Source organism: Apteryx rowi, unplaced genomic scaffold (genome assembly GCF_003343035.1).
Source record: "Apteryx rowi isolate R43461 unplaced genomic scaffold, aptRow1 scaffold_2, whole genome shotgun sequence".
Lineage (NCBI taxonomy): Eukaryota > Metazoa > Chordata > Aves > Apterygiformes > Apterygidae > Apteryx > Apteryx rowi.
Genome location: NW_020448307.1, coordinates 9354916 through 9373454, shown reverse-complemented (window position 1 = coordinate 9373454; position 18539 = coordinate 9354916). Strand labels below are relative to the sequence as shown.

Genomic DNA, 18539 nt, shown 5'->3' with positions numbered 1-18539 from the left:
CATGCTGTGCAGTTGTTTAAAAAATTCAAACTTTCTACATGAAATCAGTTCAAGAGAGGCACATCCTGACAAGTTCTTCAGCCAGTCTAGAGTCAGCTTCCATGTTTGCTGAAGCAATACTGTACTTTTAAAAACACATCTGTACCGTTTATGGTCATATTCAGATAACGGGCACTCATCTTTGTAATTACACATCCGCTCCAGTTAACTTTCAGATGCTATTAGATACTTCGACATGTAACAAAGAAACTGCAAAATGGGCACCTTCACTGGATATAATTTGTGTTAACAAAACAGCAATGATAGGCCATTTAAAATGTACTAAAGCCATCTATATGGGGGAAAATATAGCTGGGATCTAGAGAAGGGAGCTGCCAAAGGCAATTACAGCTCCATACTGGGAGCTGTGCACAACGTGACACAGATACACTGGAGGAGAAATGAGGCATTAGCATTTTACAGAACAGCAAAGTCTAATTAAGAACGGGAAAAAATATCAGCAATACCTTTGTTAGTGCATTAAGTCCTAAAGCCGTTGCCACAGCACCTGTGGTAGCAGAAACGTAGGCTGTTCCCAGCTGGCTACAACAAAAATAGAAATGTTTGTACATACACAACAATTACGTTTATGTCACTTTTAAAAATAATYATGTTTTAGATATGTAGTTAAAAAAAATCCCCAAAGTTAAAGAGTAAACCTTTCTGTGATACTGCAATAGGATGTGGATGGAACATAAGTGAGGCTGTACCTATGCAACTGGGACACGAAGTTAAACACTTTTCTCTCACTACCAGTAAAAATAGCATGCAAAAAACATTTTAACATTCAGTTAAGTTCTACTCTGCATTGCTACCAATTCAGTATTTTTTCATGTGTTTGAGGCAACACCTTGAAGGATTTAGTTCTATATTTAATTTGCTAATTGCTTAAACTTATGCAACCAATTTAAATTTCTAAGGCCATATCTACAATGATAATTAAAATCAACTGTACCAAAACCCATACATGCAGACTAGCTATGCTGTAAACACCTAAATTCAACCCAATCTGCCCTAGAGCATACTTTACATACTTCTCAACTAGCAGGTGTCTATACATCCTCTAATGCACCGCTCTCTCCAGGATGTCAGCAAGCAAGCCAGCCTCAAAAACAAGAAGTTAAGCACTGCAATTCCAGTCTCCTATTCATGATTTTTAGCTTTCTGCACCTATTTTATCTCTTTCTTTGCCTTCAAGTAGAGACAAGTATCCTTGAAGGCTCCAGTTTGCAAATAAGCACACAGTGTACTGTGTGCTGTATTGTAGGACACAGACAGGAGAAGCTGACACAGAAGGACACCTGAAGGTCTACACAAAATATCAATTTAGAAATACTCTGGTATAACACCAAACCAATACAGCATTTTTCAATGGTTGATTGATCAGTGCAACACAGACTCCTATTAAATCCTATGTTGTTGTTTAAATGCTTATGATCATGGTGCTTGGGCTCATCTTTAAAGGGGGAAATGGAGATTTCACCTCCATCATTCTCAAGACTTCTATTCTAAACCTATCAAGTTGGTATTAAACATAGATTACCAAACTTACCCATCTATCACCTCAAACTTTAAAGCCCAACCCTGTTCAAACACATTGGAGAGCTAGTTGTAAAAACATCAGAACTATCTGGTTTAGTGTCTGACCTGACAGTAATTGGGGCATCACCACTCCTGTTCGTGTAATTTACTATAGCGTTGAAGGACTGGTTAATCCACTGCCAGAAAACCACCGCTGGTGTCGTTCTTAAAATGAGAAACAATTATTACTATTTTTAAAAACACAGTTGAATCAACAGAAGAGAAAAATGACAGCAAATCAAGAAAAAACAGTGCAAACAAGAATCAGGCAGAGGTTCTTGTTTATCTGAACAAAACAATTCAGTCAATGAGATACTGTCTTACTAATGAAAGTACAAGCTACTCTTAAAAAGAGATTTTAAAAGTATCATAAATAAGAAGCAAGGTTCACTTGGGACAGAGGTTTGTTGTTACAACTAAAGCATTATTTCAAATCTCTCTATGCAAAACACACAGGGAAAAATGAAACTTTTTTATAGCTAGGGTACTTTTGCAGGGTTATCTATAATCTGGTAGTTCTCTTTGGAAGTTCCATAAGCAACTGATAGGTGGATTTTAAGAGATAGGGTTTACTTTCTCAAACAGTCTTCAAAAGGCTAACGACGCCACTGTTTTAATAAATCCCTGTGATATTAAAATATTCAGTCACATGGCAGAATCAAAGAAAAAGATACTTAGTCCAAAATGAAAAATGATTTTGGCAAAAATTTCTGCATGATTAAGAAGTACAGGTACAACACAGAAATGAATCTGGTTCTGTACAGCATTAATGATGGATCAAAATGACAATTTATCAAAAAACAAAAGCTCCAAGGAGTCCTCATAAATTACGTCACTGCCAGTGTGAAGATGCCTTAGGACACAAAGGTAGGAGCTGGTGAGCATGGGTGGGGGGTGGTGAAAAAAGCACATTCCGTACAATTCTCAGAGTCCCCATTTGACAAGCTAATGTGGTCCCTGTTAAACTGCGGATATAAACATTTTAGAAATGGTTATATTGATAAGTAACAAAAATGTGAGTCAATTTTTTAACAATGTAGGGAGCAATCTTGTAGAGGGATGAATGCTTTTGTTCTCAACTTAGTAGCCCATCTGAACAATGGGATAAATTTATGAGAAAGAAATCCATTAATGGCCATTAAATACAAACATAGCACCTCTGGATCAGGAAATTCCTGATCCACAAATAGTTGGAGGCTGGGAGACTATACCAGGAGTTAGACGTTTCTTTGTGGACTAGGACCACAAACTCTGTACCTAGTAGGAGAAAACACTGAAGTTTCTGCTCCACTAGAATTTCAATCAGGGGAACTAGGCCACCAAAAATAATGACTTTAATTCTGAAATGGGAAGATATGTTATTTCTTGAAATTAAAAAAAAAAAAAAAAGAAGATTCAGAAGATTTGAAAGTGTCTTCTTATTCCTTCTGGTTTCCAGTATCTGAATGAGATGTGATAGCTACAGTGATAAACTAGCTGGATTTTCTCCATCACTGCTGCTCTTCCTTTCTTCTCATGCATGAGAAATTCTTCCTGACTCACCTTTCTTTGTTTCCTGTGTTACTGCAACACAGAGGATGTTAGGCCCCCTATGATAAAGTTCAGACATGACTCATGCTACCTTACTGCATGCCTAAGAGTCCTTCTAGGCCTAATGAGGAATTTGCTTTTTCCAGTAACCAGCAATAACCAAGACACACTGACATGCAGTAAGATGTAGACTACACTGCACCGTTCAAGGACTTCTGCACAATTCCATTTGCACTGCTGAGGGTTTGATCCAAAGAAACCAATGTCTTCCAGGCTAATAAGCAATCCAGTTTTGAGTGATTCTTCCAATAATGCAAAGAAAATGTATACACCTTCTATAACTATTATCAATAATAACAAAACATACATAAAAATAAGAATAACCTGTTAACAGACAGCAATGTTTGTGGGCAGTTGCACTGATGGCTTTATTTGTATTCTTGACAAGGCCAGTGCTTTCTAAACACACACAAACACATGCATACACAAGTGTCTTTCAAAATTGCTTTGCTTTTCTGGATTGTGAATCAAGACATTTTAAAAATTCCCTCATCAAAAATTATATTGGTATTTCTTCTGAACCTTCCCCTACTTCTTGCTAACAAATTATTATTTCACAAAAATATTTCTAACATAAAGCCTATTAACAGAAGACATTGGCTTCTGCTAGGGACTTCACTGTACTGGTGAACGGAGGACTTCTAAGGAAATGGAAGGCTCTGACAGGTGCTGGAGGAACCCAAAGGCTAATAGAGTGGAGCATATTTAATACTTAATTGGCAGACAGAACATCCTACATGCCAGATCTCTAAGGTTAGAATTACCAGGTATCTCCTCCTCTTTGTCCTCCACACAGCTCCCCTACAAGGATGGGATTTGGGACCACTCAGCTTTCTCAGTTAAGTGAGGAAAAGTGGGATATTTGGTGAAGGATTAGAAGGGGCCAAGGGCTTATCTCACAGCTACTTCTAGAGGAAACCACTAATCAGTATGGGTGTGAGGGAACGCAGAGAGAAAAGAGAAAAGGAGGCAAAATTTTACATTTTCAAATATTTATAATACATCTAAAATGTTCTGTTGACAGCAACATTGTTTTTCACTCATCTAATTTGTAAGCAAATGTTTGATGTGTAATATTGCCATTACTTACCTATAAAAGGTCATCATACAACCTGTGATAGTCATGTTCATTGGTACCTGAGCTGACATTCGGCCAATCAAGATCATCTTTTCACCAGTGTCTGGATGAAAGGCTGAGTCATAGATATATTTTGCTCTCCACAATTCATCTTCTGTCAAGCCAGGTGCCACGATACCTTGTCTTGGGACAAGTTAAAAAACAAAACAAGACAACAGTAAAAAGCACAACTGTTATAAAATGCTGCAACTTCCAATGAAAAACATGGCATCAGAGGATTTGGGGATGCTCATGCTAAATTAACCTAGCCTTCCAGTTAGCTTGTAGATCCTTAGCTTTTAAATGGACTGTTAAAATAAAAATAATCAAAACTCCTAGCAGTGATTATGTTGGCTGAGTTGATACATCCAACACCAGATTTCTGTTTACTCAAAACTGTATGAGAACTGTAGAGCTAAAATCTTTGCAAAGACATTAGCATTAAACTTTGAAAATTTACCTTGCAAGTATTTAAGAAACTACTTGCCCCAAACAGAGTAACGTCAGAGTTTTCAACTCTGCTGTCATGTTAATTATTTTCAAAATTGGACACTTCTTCCACATTTCAGAATAGTTAGTAGTATCATTATAGTATGATTATATTGTATATGATTATATAGTATAGTATTATTATAGTAATAGTAGATGTTCTCAGATGACATCATTTCTCCATTTATTAGAGAATATGCTAGTGTTTCCAGGTACATAACAAGAAGAAACAGTGGTGCAATGAATACAGTGTCTTAAATATTTCCTTTCAAATATATAACCACCTACTTATCACCAACATGGACTTTTTTGGGCCAGCAGTAACAACAATCAGCTGCCATACCTGTAATCAYGAACAATTTTTCTTGCATTTTCCAGCTGGGCTTCAGATAACAAAATATTCCGGGGGTCTGTTACGGTAAAGAAGTGACTGGCTCGTCCAATGAAAGTGCTTTGATCCCATCGGGGCTCCTTAATATTAATATTTAATGGTATATCTGCTGACATCTTCAAAAACTGTGAAGAAAACAGGAAAATTTGCATTTTGGAATTCCTCTCATTTCATAACATACCCGTAACCTTTTAGACTCGACACCTGCAAGATGAAAAGTGGTTATACTTGCAGTAAAAAGCCAGAGATGCACAAACACTGAACATCTTGCAGAACTGAGCTTTAAATGAGCAAGTATATATCCAGAAAGCAGATGATGTCAGACATTGTTTTAATGAGGTTGCTATTCATATAAGTAACAAGTGAGAACTTACTCAGATATCTACAAAATATTTATTTCCATGCTTGTTTCTCCAAAAATTCAAATATTAGATGTTTTTAAGAGCACAAGTATCTGAGGATGAGGTAGATGCACAGAAATTATAGGGTCTTGTTAATAAGTAGCTGTACTAAATAATGATACACTAAAGAAAAATTGGCTTTTATTTGAATGATGAATTAGTGTTTGCTGAGCATGTTGCCTTAAAGGGGAGGAGAAATTAAATGCTTCAAGAAATGCCTGAAAAGGTGTTATAGAGCACAGTGGCAGAAGAAATACTTAACAAAATCCAATTAAAATCTTTGGCATTGCAAAACAAAACAAAGATTAGGAACGCAAACCCAACAAATTGTATTAACAAATGTTGTTTCTCTAAACCCCCACGTTTCAACAAAAGGAAGATTACATAATGCACCAATTTGCAACATTATGAACATATGACAAATTTTCCTAATGATACTTCCAAGATGGTAAAAGAACTACAATGAAGGGGGCTGAGCTAATACAGTTGTGCATTTATGGGACTTAAAGCCCAGAAAATTAAAAATTACTTCAGTATGACTAAGATTACTTTAGCATCTAATGAAAGAAGGACAGCCCTCTGCATAATACAAGCTGTATGAACTTTAATTTTGTTAATACAAATTTCTGCAGCATATTCAGTAGTTGGTTAAAAAAAAGTGTGTGTCATCTTCTAAATAATGCTTGTAACTCAAAATGCTGGAGTAAACTCGATTTATAAAAGTAAAGATAAAGCGAACACATAGCTTTTTTTCTGTTTTAAAGGGAAAAAATCATCATTATGAGGACAACTAATATATGTGGTGTAAGCTGTCACTGACAAGTATTTGCATCTTAACTCAAATTCTCGGCTGGGTGGTGTTTACCTACTACTAACAAGCATCAGGTATGCTCTGAAGTTGCTGAACCATTTGGGTCAATTTGATGAATATCAGATGTAGAACAGAAAAAAACCCACAAAAAGAATATAACTAAGCATCTAAAGTCTCTTCATCATAAAGAATTGTGACCATCATGGGAGAAAAGGAGAGACCATTCAGGAAATCTGGAGAAACTAATGCCCATCTGTCAAAGGTAACTATTAGCTTTCTCTTCTACCTCAAGTGGAAAAGCTTAGAAGTCTCTGGAGAAACCAATTGCTGTAGAAGTCAAGTCCTCAGTCTCCCTTTCTACCATAATCACCCCCAAATCAGCAGCTCTAAAGGGGGGGGGGTAGAGTGGGAAAAGAGGAAACGTGCAAGGATGACCACTAATGGATGTTCAGAAGACACTACAGACCAACATTTCTAGCAAAAGAAGGAACAGTCTATTCTTGAAAGCAAGCAAATAACTATTTGAGGAAATCTGATCACAACCATACAGCTTTAACATCTGTCATAGGAACCACAAAATCAACTCTGTAAACAGTAGTTATTAAGAATTAGATGAGGACTGCGCAAATATTGTTCTTTCTTGAACCACTTCCCAGTCAGAAGACCTTTTAAAGTGGGAACTATTCAAGGAAACGCTCTATCTTCCATGTGTTTACCCAGACTTAACATTTTTACGCTTATGTCGTAGCATAAGCATGAGTCTTATTTAGGACTTTTATAGTTATTATTATGATTTAATTACAATGAAAAGCCAGCGGCCACATACTGTTTTATGGTACATCATTCATATATCAGGGAAAGTACTTGGTTTTCTGATACATCAGCTGCCAGGAAGAACTGTCAATGACATTCAGATTGCTCAAATTCTTCCCAATATTACACGTGCTCATTCCCCCACTGAAATCAATAAAAACTGTGTATGCATAAGCACAATTTTACTCAACACCAGACGTGACTGTAAAGCTATAAAGATAACATAGCAAGAATGCAGATTAACTGCATTATAAATGAAGATAAGCAATGTTTAAAGAGGAACTGGCAAGTACGTTCTGCTCAGCACTGCAGAATATTCAAGGCAAAGTCCCACACGTGATAACAAAGAAAGCAAACTAACCTATCGCTAGTATGTCAAACTCTGAGAATTTGAGGCTGGATTAAGTAAATTATAATGGTCATCCTCCAGCATGGTCATAATCACAGCATGATTAACAGCAGAATGATAAAAAGGCCATACCTGAGCTAGTATTATTTAATAATTATTATAAAAATTTATTAAAAATCCTAATTTGGTACTGCTAACTCTAAAGATGTCTTCTCTTTCATACATTTACTGATAATTATGCAAAGTTTCTTTAGGTTAAATAATCAGTTTCTATTAAAAAAAAAAAGACAAGGAGTTTGCTTCCATCAAATTAAAAAAAAAACCAAAACATTTATGATTCTTATGTATTATTTTTATGTTTACCTGTATTATCTGCAACACAATAATGAAGAAACAAAAGCATCAAATAAGACAAACCTCTGTTTTCCAACAGTTCCAAGAACTTCCATGAACAAATTATCTATTCTATATAACAGATCTTATTATTGAACTCTATACAAGCTCAAGTGATTTGGWTAAAAATCAAACAAAATTTATAACCACACAGACATTTCTGTTCGCTGCTCTCTACATTCTCCTGACATCAGAAGAAACTCCAGGCTGCATTAGCAAAGCAGAGCTGTTTGCCTTTGCAATGCAGAGATCAGTACTATACAACTAAGCTGTATTTCTACAGAGATTGCTGAGTTCCAGATAAAATAGCAATCATGAACTGACAGTGAAGGTTGCAGGGAGGTCACTGGTAGAATTGTTTTTGTTTATTCTCTATAAACTGTATTAAGAGTTTAAATGCTCAAATAATCCTTTCAAGACAAGTTTTAAATTCTTACTTTCTACTACAAGCCAGCACTGTATTATGCAAGGTCATTTCAAAGACTCCAAAATCAGTTTTAAGTTCTCACAGCTTTTATCTCAGTAATTAACCCCCCTGGATTATTTGACAAAAGCATTAAATAGTCATTCTGAATTCTTAAGTAGACAAAGGAAAACATATCTGAGTATCCCCAGCAAACGGCACCATTAATAACGCGATCATCTGAAATCATGAGACCAAGGTTTTTTATAACTCTCCCCATCCAATGCAGTGTCTTTCTATATTAAAATATGAAATCAGAACAAATGAAGGATGAAGTAAAGCCAGTTTCCACTAATAATAATAATAATAATAATAATAATAATAATATTAAAGACCTTCTTATGACCCCCACTGACCTCACTGAGAACTGAGCTGGATTTATCACTTTCTGTCTTGAGCTAGAAAGATCTGTTCACTGTACTTGGCCCTGACTCCAACCTGCAACACTCAACCTCTGGGTGGAACGAAAACTCCTGCAGTCTACGGCGTCATCTCCTCTCCCATCAGATGTATTTCATGTGGAATCTGAGCTATTTGCTGCAATTTTTATTTTATTTTGCACAATTATTGCACAGTTTCAACTTACTGCATTACAACTGAAATTTGCTAGAAGGTGTAACAGAAAAATATGCTGATTATATTTGGTGAATGTAATGAATATTTGAAAACTATTCACTCCATAGTGTTTTACCTTTTAAGGAGGAAGCTACAACTGCATGGAAATACCTGCCAAATACAGGCTTCAACAGTTACAATGGACATTGTTAAATGTTTAATGTTATTAGATCAGACCTACTGAATACATTTTCTTGCTCTTTCACAGTATCATCTTTCCATAGTGGACTTCAGTTTTTCTTTGGTACAAGAGAACTCAAGAAAAAAATTTTTTTCCCCAAGGCCTTTCCAGGCATTCAAATTTACAGTAATTAACTAAAACAAATAATCATAAAGCWAGAATTCAAGGAGCATTAGCACTGCTGCTCCAAATTACAGTAAATACAGTCCCAATCCAGCTATCTCTCATACCTCAAAGTTTCACCATCAAGTTAGAGAAGGTCCCAAATCTTCTCAGGATACTAGACAGCTAATAAATGTGATATAGTAGGGAAAAAATAATCGTTTTCCCTTCCCCCCACCTCTGCCTTCCCCACTGTTAAGTTCATTATAGGATGGCAGTTTTTATTAGTGTCTTTTACTATATACTTAGACAGGATCCTCCGACAGTGAAGTGAATAATTTTACAACCTTCAAGAAAGCAAGCAGCCATAGCAATATATCACTTACTAAACTAATCTTGAAACGTGAAGATATTTGTACCATGATTATACACAACTGACATTACACCAGAACCATCTACAACTGCTTCATTTAGCAACTTTCTCCAAAGACTTGTACAGGTTTCACTACCTTTTCAGCACCGTTAAGGAATATCCTTTTCCTCAAGCACAAACAAAAGGAACAGACACTTAAATAACATAACACCACTGTGTGGACACACTGCTTCATACCTTTATATTAGAAGGGTTATTTTTGTGTGATACATTTCTCACCAGGGGCATTGCAGAACGAACACAGACCACGGAAATGAAAGCAGACTCTGAGGACAGATTTGGAGAGCAGCGTTCTCACGTAGAGCACCTGAACAGGTGATGCTTCTTAGATTTCTTTTCCCTTTTTATTACTACACAATTTAAAAAGCCCTCCAGCAAAGAGTGATATATTCTGAAAGACCAGACCATCTTCCGGTCTAAAATGGTAACAGCTGGTTTTGCAAAGCAGTACCCTACTAAAGCAGGTTGAACTCATTTCTTCAAAAATTCTTTTCCACTGGGAAAAAAAAAAAAATCTGCACATTTGGGCTGATAGGTCATTCTGTGAATGCTTCCCTTTTGGTATATTATTTGTGGAAAAGTCTAAGGAGTTTCAATATTTTTATAATTAAATTACCAATTTCAATAGGAAAGATTAAAACCCACTTTGAATAGCTTATGCTAATCTGTTTAAAGCTGTCTAACGAACACTTAAGAAAGCAGCCCATAAACAGAAGCTCTTTTCTTTCTTTTCACTCTGATCAGCAAGTGCTGAAAAATTGCTTCCTATGTGCTACTAGGTTGTCAATGAACTGCTCTTATTATGTATGACACTTCCGTCAACAAAAGCAAGTCCTTTAGTAATCAGGAATCTAAACAGTAAGGATCTGCCTTCACTGCAGATGGTTCAGTGTTCAATTCAGTATAACTTCACTTAGGCCATGCAATTTAGCAAAAGGTGAAACTACAGAAAATGGAGGAGGTACCACTTCCAAATCCTATCTCCACCCTGCTCCCTACATGGTCTCCTGACTGTGCCAGGTCTGATGCCCCTTGTGCTATGTGCTGTGCTGATAAAACTTAATAGTCACGCAGCAAACTAATGCAGTAGAAAGAAAAGAGAGGCCAGCTTGATCTCCTGGATTAATATATTGAATTGGCTCAGCAAAGGGTCTGGGAGCGCTGAAGCCAGGGAGAGGATGTGGATGTGCATACCCAGGAGCGGAGGCAGGACAGTGGAGGAAAGATCTCTCTCTTGGTGGCAGCAAGCTCTTAGATTAGCCTGGAGACAGACACCAGCCTGGGAGCATGTCTCAGCACAGCAAAACGTGGGTAAGACTGCAGTACGTGTACTTACCCCCAGGTTGTCTAGTTAGCCGTTAACAACTGCAAAAATGTAGTAAGTGGCACAGAGGAAACCAGCACGGGCTAGCAACCTAAGAGCTCACACACCATTTCTGACTTGAACTGCTAGCCAGCACTGAACTCACATCCTAACAATTTAATAATTATCCTTAACTGCACCATTAAACTGACTTGAGCATGTCCATCCTTGCTGTGAACATGCCTTCATCTTCCTGTAGGGACATACCCTAAGAAAGAAAACGGAATTTCACGCAGCTGCATGGAGAGACTGCACTGGCCAAATGAACGGATTAGCAGCTCATTCGTCATACTCGGGGCTGCTGCCTCCCCTGTGCCATTAGCAGGAATCACGGTTGGTCCTGCCACGCTTCTCCAACAGGCTAAGCCATGGCTAGCTTGGGTCACCATTTCACTAAAGTTAAAGATCTGCAGATACGGGAGGAGCCAGGCATGGGGCAAACTTGAAGCCTAATCCTCTACCTGCAGGGAGGATGATGAACGAGAAACATGAAGCATAGACAATTTTAAATGTTGCAGCTTGTCACAGTCTGAGCTTGAAAGTCTACATTACAGATGAAGAAAATGGGTGCAAGAGAGACGTAACTCACTATAAATTGGAAAAACTTCCACTCCCTGCGTACCTTCATAGTAAAACAAAGGCATGACTGTAGAAAGCGCTAACGTGATCTACTTAGCAGGGGTAAGAGAGGGCAAGGTGGCCTTAACACATGCTAACAATCTCCCTTTCTTCTCGTAAATCTATCCAAAACCTCTGTAGCTCTGCAGCAACAAAAAGCAACCCAGCAGGAACATGAAAAACGTATTTTAAAGGAGGATCTTTGTCATGAGCTACAACAAAAGGCCATGCTTGGAATCACTGACCAATACGTACGCTTAGAAATCTGCGTTTGTTTAAGAAGACGTCAACAGCAAGAGAAAGCAATGACTTTAGTCTTTACGAAGGTAAAGTATATTAGAGATGCTTCAACTCTGCACAGAATAGGAGGGGGACAAGTGTCCACCCTGAAACAGATTAGGTTTTGCACAAGAAAGGATCAAAACTGTAGATGACATCTATTTAGGTAAACAAAAGAATTTTCTTCTAAATAATTTTATTGATACGCTGTATTTGACTTGCACCTTGACAATGTTAGTAGGAACAATGCTTTTCTAAATTAGTTTAAAACAAAAATCAAAGACTGTGGGCAGGGACAGGCCACCAATGCCCATAGAGAAGGAATAGATGCCGTATAAGGGAGTGTAAAAAGCCCAGACACTGAAATAATATAATCTGGTGACACATAAACTTGTGGTGAAGCAGAAAGGTTGGTAAGTTTGCTAGTCTCAGGACACTCATAGTGTGACAACTCTGAATCATAAAGCTGTTACAAAGGTGCCTATCTAAGAGAGCTAGTGAATTTGTCTCGAAAATTTACAGATTTTCTAGCAAAATCTTTTATTTAAAAATGAAAGTACCCTTTCTAGAACTAAAGGGTCTGTAAGATATTCCTCACTATTTCTCTGCTCCTATTAGTAAAGAGGGGAAAAAATCCATAAAGCAGAAGCACAAGCCAGGGATCTCCTTAGACATTTTGTTTTATAACTAGAAAGTAGAAATGGCAACTATGCACAAATATCGTTTCACTGATGTATTATCAAATAGCTATGAAGTCATCACCATAAACAGTCAGGCAGAGGTTTTTTTCTGGTAAGACTATGAAACTGCAAGAAATTGGTAAAATACCCCCAATTTAAGTTACTGCAACAGTATTTTACCCAGCTGTCTGTCACCTCAATATTCAGATACAAATTTAGAAGAATGTTGCTGCTTGCATAATCCAGACAAATACACAATAAAAAAAGCATTACCACAAAGCTGTTTAAGACCTGATTGTTATTTTAAATAAATTACTTTGTCAAGGATGTAACTCCATTATCTTCAGTGATACAATTTTCAATTTACATGACGTGTGTGCAAGATTTAAGTCCTCATTATCTGAACATCCATAATAGAATTGGATGAGAAGGAAAAAAAAGAAAAAGAAAAAAGGACATTCAGGTTAAACCAAATTACAATAAATTCATCTGAACCCTGAGCTAAGTAGAAAGTTTGCAAAGGGACTGGAAGGTAAATGCACAGATCTTACAGAACAAAGGTAAAAATATTTGCTGTTACAGTTCCAGTCAGCTGATAAAGGCAAACTTCAACTATCAAACACGAACTGCCTACATTTTAGTATCTGAATTTATTGTTTTCACAGTTATTGCTAATCAATAAGTACCGACAGAGGGGAGACTACCCCTATAATAGGGCAAAACCTTGAATCAACAGCACCATAAATTTTAAGGCGGAAAAGTAAGCAACAAAATTATCCAGTCAGATATTGAAACAACTCTCTTCTTCAAGCAGCTCCATTAACAGATGATTTGAGGAAAAAACACTAATTATACAAACTTATCAGTTAYTAAAATAATTCATATGGAAAAGTCACGGAAGTCACATTCACAGCCTAGGAGGATTACCACTACTGGAAAGGATAAAAGACAAAGAATACATGATGACACAGCTAAACAGTTACATCTATCATGGAAAACACGCAGTAAAAAAGGGAAAAAAAAGGCAAATCTTCACTGTTTCAAACAACACAGATTACTAAACACTCAGATTAATTAATAAAGTTTTTAATAGAACCCCCTATGCCTGCAAACCCTGAATAGTCTACACCAGTAAATTAAACCAGTACTTAAGAACAGACTATGTTCTCTGGCATGTCTGTATCATTAAACCCTCTCAATCTCCAAATTTGGGCTGTGCCCAAACTACCCATGCAGGACAGCGGCTAAATCCTCGTGGCGCTCCAGAACTGCCTGGGAGAACGTCAGCAGTYGTGGGCCAGAGCTGCTCCGTGCTGCACTCCCACCATTTCTCAGCACAGGAGACCACGTTCCCGTGCCTGGGAACATTTGCTGGTGCTATTTAACTCACCAGTGCCAACACCGATCTCTAATTACCCATGTGCTTCACACTGTGACTATTCCTATGAATCACGGCGAATTCTGGGAATTGCAACGGTGATCAGTTGTTCATAAAATTTCTAGACCGCTTATGACTGCCAACCTAAAGAAATGGCCACGGCTTGCCATGTGCTTGTCACCAAAAGCGTAGCTAAAAACACTAGGAAGACGTGGTTCTGCAGACAGCCGGCAACGAGGTACGACAATACACAACACAGATTACCGAGAGGAAAACGCTGTGCAAGATTGCACTTCCCGGGTGTTTTAAAGTACGTTTCTTTGCCATCCTCTCCTCTTCCCTTCTCTCTCCCCGTCTCCCTGCTGCCGCCTCCTCATTTCTCTCCCCCATCCTCTCCCAGCTCTAGTAATGCCGGTCCAGAAAACAAAAACAATCTAAAAAACATGGTACTGGCTTGTGTTTTGTGTTGTGCTTCACCTCTAATGTTGCAGCACCTGCCTGGGAACCTGTGTTTTTGATTACGGACTCTTCAGAATAAGGAGGTTTTACAGACATCTGAAGTATCATGGACTAAAAATAAGGTCTTATTTTATCCAAAGAGACACTCTCAACTCTGTATTTTTAATAACCTTCTACAACAATATTTTAAATCAATAATTCTTTTGTATCTTTTGCAGCCTGTACTTTCAATCAGAAAGATATTTTGAACTGGGCTGACAGTCCCAATTTTAAACACATTCAAGTTTGATGTCCTTTCTCTGATCAGATGGAATCATCTGCAAGTTCATATTCTAATGTTTAACACTACCATTAACTGGGGGGGGGGGGGCTTAAAAATAAGTGAGTGGCCTCCCTTAAAAATAAATACATAAAAACCAGCATGAAGTCTAATCAACAGTTTCAGTTCAAAGGCTACGTTTAGCTTTGCCGCAGAATCAGCAGTAGTAGAAGACTTTAAACTTTGTTTAAAGGTTAACAACAGCAGTTGCAACAATTCTACAAAACGCAGATTCAGGAGTTGTCAAGAATTCAACTCTCAGCTGTTCTTTTTCAAAGTTCACATTTTTAAACATCAAACTGAATGCCATATAACCACTTTTCAAATTGAAGCAACATCCAAAAGTGTGGCAATGTCTTATTTCAGACAGGACATACTGCTCAATTTTCAACAACACAGATATTTGACCATTTATTTTAACACGAATAAAAAGAAATGTGGTTGCAAACAAAAGATGAGGTTTTTAACAAAGTTTAAACTGTACTTGCTACTAATACTGCACTGAAAAAAACTCGCAAACGGGGGGCCTAGATACTGCTGCATGACTGAGTAATCCAGACAGGTGCACGATCAACTCTTTTGGGAAATTCTAGGCAACCTAACCTCAGGCAGCAGCGCATGAATGATGAAAAGCAGCTTTTCTGTCTTCACTGGAACCATTTATATTTTCATACGTTATTTGCACCCTGTGTTTTAACATAAGGCTTGAAAAAATTCATTCCACAAGTAAGAAACTTCATCACGTATGTATCATTAATTTCTACAGAATGTGAAGTGAAATTGGGAGTAGAGCAACAGGGAGATTTCTTGCTCATATAGCTGTGAATTCCATATCTGATCTAAATACACATTTCTAAAGCTGTAATCATTGTTCTGAGTCAGAAAGCATCCCTAATGTCAAAACGTCCCTTCCTCAGAGATGGAGACAGCTTTTGCCAGTATTCTGTGGAGTAGAGCGGCATTTTTGACAACAGCTAAAGAACAGGAACTACTTTTTAGTTGCTAGGGAGTGTGATATTGTCAGATCTCTGTGAGAAAAACCAGCCGGAGAACCACCCCGGAAGCAGGTTTTTCTGAACGGACACGGAAGCCAGAATTGTCTTGAGCACGGATCCTTTAGCAAGCATCCTTAGATTGGGTACCAGACAAGGTTAACTGCTGCTTCACTGTCTACACAGAATTTTCTGTTACTTTTTGCTTTTATACACCTAACTCCAGGTAAAATAAAGGCACTTAGGTCAGAACATGATTCCCAAAATCTTCTAGAAGTAGCTAAGTGGTCCCTTTTTGGAAGAGGAGAGTGAAGTCATTTTTTCCTTTTAAAACCCAGTAAGAATAGAAGGTAACAGCAGTACCTCTTTCTTATCATAATCCAATAGGTTACAGAACAGTTCAAAAGTTAGTGCCACGTGCTGTTGAAAAAATGTCATGTGCAGATCCACTGGGAGAGAGAAAAAAGAAGGTATGACATATTCAGGCCCCCCAGATCTCCACTCTTCAAAGCAGTCCCCTAACAGCCTGATGTCCAATAGTCAATGCCCTGTTCAAGGAAGTGCAAGACGTAGGCTGGAAAATCTTCAGGCTGAGGAAAGTTCTGCTATAAAAAGGGGAGAGGAACACCTCTCTCCTTCTTCTGACATGTTTATAAAATGAAGCGATCATGGCCACTTGTCTGTTTGTTTTTGCAGAACTCAGTTCTTTTTGAAGCATCTTCTATGGTGCTTTGACAGAGAAATATTTAAGAATCCTGTTAGGCCTTTTTAATTCCTTAAATAAAACATTGGCTCTTTTGGGGGTTTCCCTGCCTGAAAACCCCCCCAGATTTTTCCTTTCTGGGAGAAATACCCACCACCCCCTGCTCTGCTTGTAAAAGGTGCCCTATTCTACTTTAAAACTACAACACATTGGCAAGGCAACAGCGAGAAGGCAAACCCAGCTTTAACCCATATTTCAATTGTTCTGGCAAAGAAAAGTACACAATGCATTCTCTAGGAACGTCAATCAAGCCAGTATAATTAGTTTAAATGAGAAGCACTAATAGATTATTTAGGGGAATAAAGCATTTTCCCATGATGGCAAAACAGCACATATCAGACTTATCGGAGTCATTAAGCAACGGTATTCTTCTATTTGCACTGTTTGCTACCTCAGCTTGAAAGAGGCAGCACAGCTGATGACCAGGGGAAGTATGATGCAACATACTTGCACCAAATGTTAACAAAGCCACTTGCCAAGTTTTTCTTCCCCAAAGCGGCTTCCACCAGTAAATATCTATTTAAATCAAAAAATCTTTGTCCGCAATATCCTTTTTTCCTGCTACATTAATAAAAGCAAATTGAATGCTGGCTAAAGCAAATCATGGCAACACTACAAGATACTTTTTTGCTTATAAATGTAGGGCCCGTTTGTAGCCTAGCAACAAAAGCAACAGTCTGCGTTAAATGGATAGTGCCTGCTGCTGGGTCCGTCTCCTCAAAACAGCAGCCATCTTTGGTGTGTAACTTAAAGAGAGATTTCATCATTCTGCATTAAAGCTACCTCCAGATGTTAGAGGTTGCAGCAGCCAGCTCAGCAGCGTGTGCTCTCAATTTGCCATCTCTCCTGTCACCGCTCTCATCTCATGAGGTATATGACACAGACACRTTTCACCCATTACACATTCACCTCTCCTCTTTATTAAGGAGAAAAACAGTTTCTTTGCTAAAAGGGGTTATTTCAAGCTCTTATTTTATTTCATTCCTGATTGCTCCTGACTTTTTTCTGCTCCTGATTTTTAAAAAGCCAAACTTAAGTAGGATTATCTGGCTCTGTCCAAGCATGTTCATGGTCCTCTCTTGTAGTTTTTCACTATATAATATCTCTTTTCCTGATAGGATCCGAACAGGAGATTTTTTTATTTGTACTTTGGTACAAAGCCAGTCATCACTGCCCCCTACCCTCTCAATACGCATCATTATAATTACCCTCAATCGTTCATAACTCATTAAATAAAAAAATCAATATGCAGAATTAACCCCCCCGCCTCTGGTTAGCAGATGGCTGACCTCCAAGTTGCAAGGTGTGCTCCTCCCCGGGAAAAGACGATGGCCCAGCACAGAGAGGCTGCGATCCGCCGCCCTGGGGTCACACGCTGAGCTGCGAGGACGATCCTTGGTCAGGGTGCAATTTCGGGAGGGGGTTTTGGAGACGGTGGGAAAGCAGGGAGCGGTTATTCGTGGAGGGAGGACGGCACAGGGAAAGGCTGTGGCAGCCCCCAGTCACCTGTCTGACGCACGTGATAAGTGCAAAGGCAGAACATCCCTAGGAAAGGGGGTGATCACCACTGCCCGGGGGCTGGGAAGGACGGGGGCGGCCCAGGGCCTCGGCCCCTATGGAGGCGATGGGGGGTGACACAGGTTTGGGCCTCTACAGAGGGGACGGGGGTGACACAGGGTCTGTGCCCCTATGGTGAGGGGGATGGGGGTGACACAGGGTCTGGGCCACTATGGAGGGGCTGGAGGGTGACAAAGGGCCTGGGGCCCTATGGAGGGGATAGGGGGTGACACGGGGGGGGACACAGAGGGGACAGTGGTGACATAGGGTCTGGGGCCCTGGGGGGGATGGGGGTGACACGGGGTCTGGGCCACTATGGAAGGGACAGAGGGTGACAAAGGGCCTGGGGCCCTATGGAGGGGA

General features: G+C 38.8%; 1 protein-coding gene across 5 annotated transcripts in view; it reads right to left on the bottom strand.

The window, feature by feature from the left end:
* The window catches only part of SFXN1 (sideroflexin 1), a 29529-nt gene extending 11310 nt beyond the window's left edge, over positions 1-18219 (bottom strand). For 3 of the 5 annotated variants that reach the window (XR_003253085.1, XR_003253086.1, XM_026063342.1), the window contains exons 1-5: positions 17909-18218; positions 5160-5332; positions 4301-4471; positions 1687-1785; positions 507-582 (exon numbers count right to left, since the gene is read on the bottom strand). Coding sequence is in view for 2 of the 5 variants with exons in the window: in XM_026063342.1 (XP_025919127.1) it covers positions 507-582; positions 1687-1785; positions 4301-4471; positions 5160-5323 (510 nt within the window). In the remaining 3 variants the exon portion in view is untranslated. Of the gene's footprint in view, positions 1-506; positions 583-1686; positions 1786-4300; positions 4472-5159; positions 5333-17908 lie in introns of all 5 variants that reach the window. The other 2 variants (XR_003253084.1, XM_026063341.1) reach the window with 2 other exon arrangements.
* Between the last annotated feature and the right edge of the window lie 320 nt (positions 18220-18539).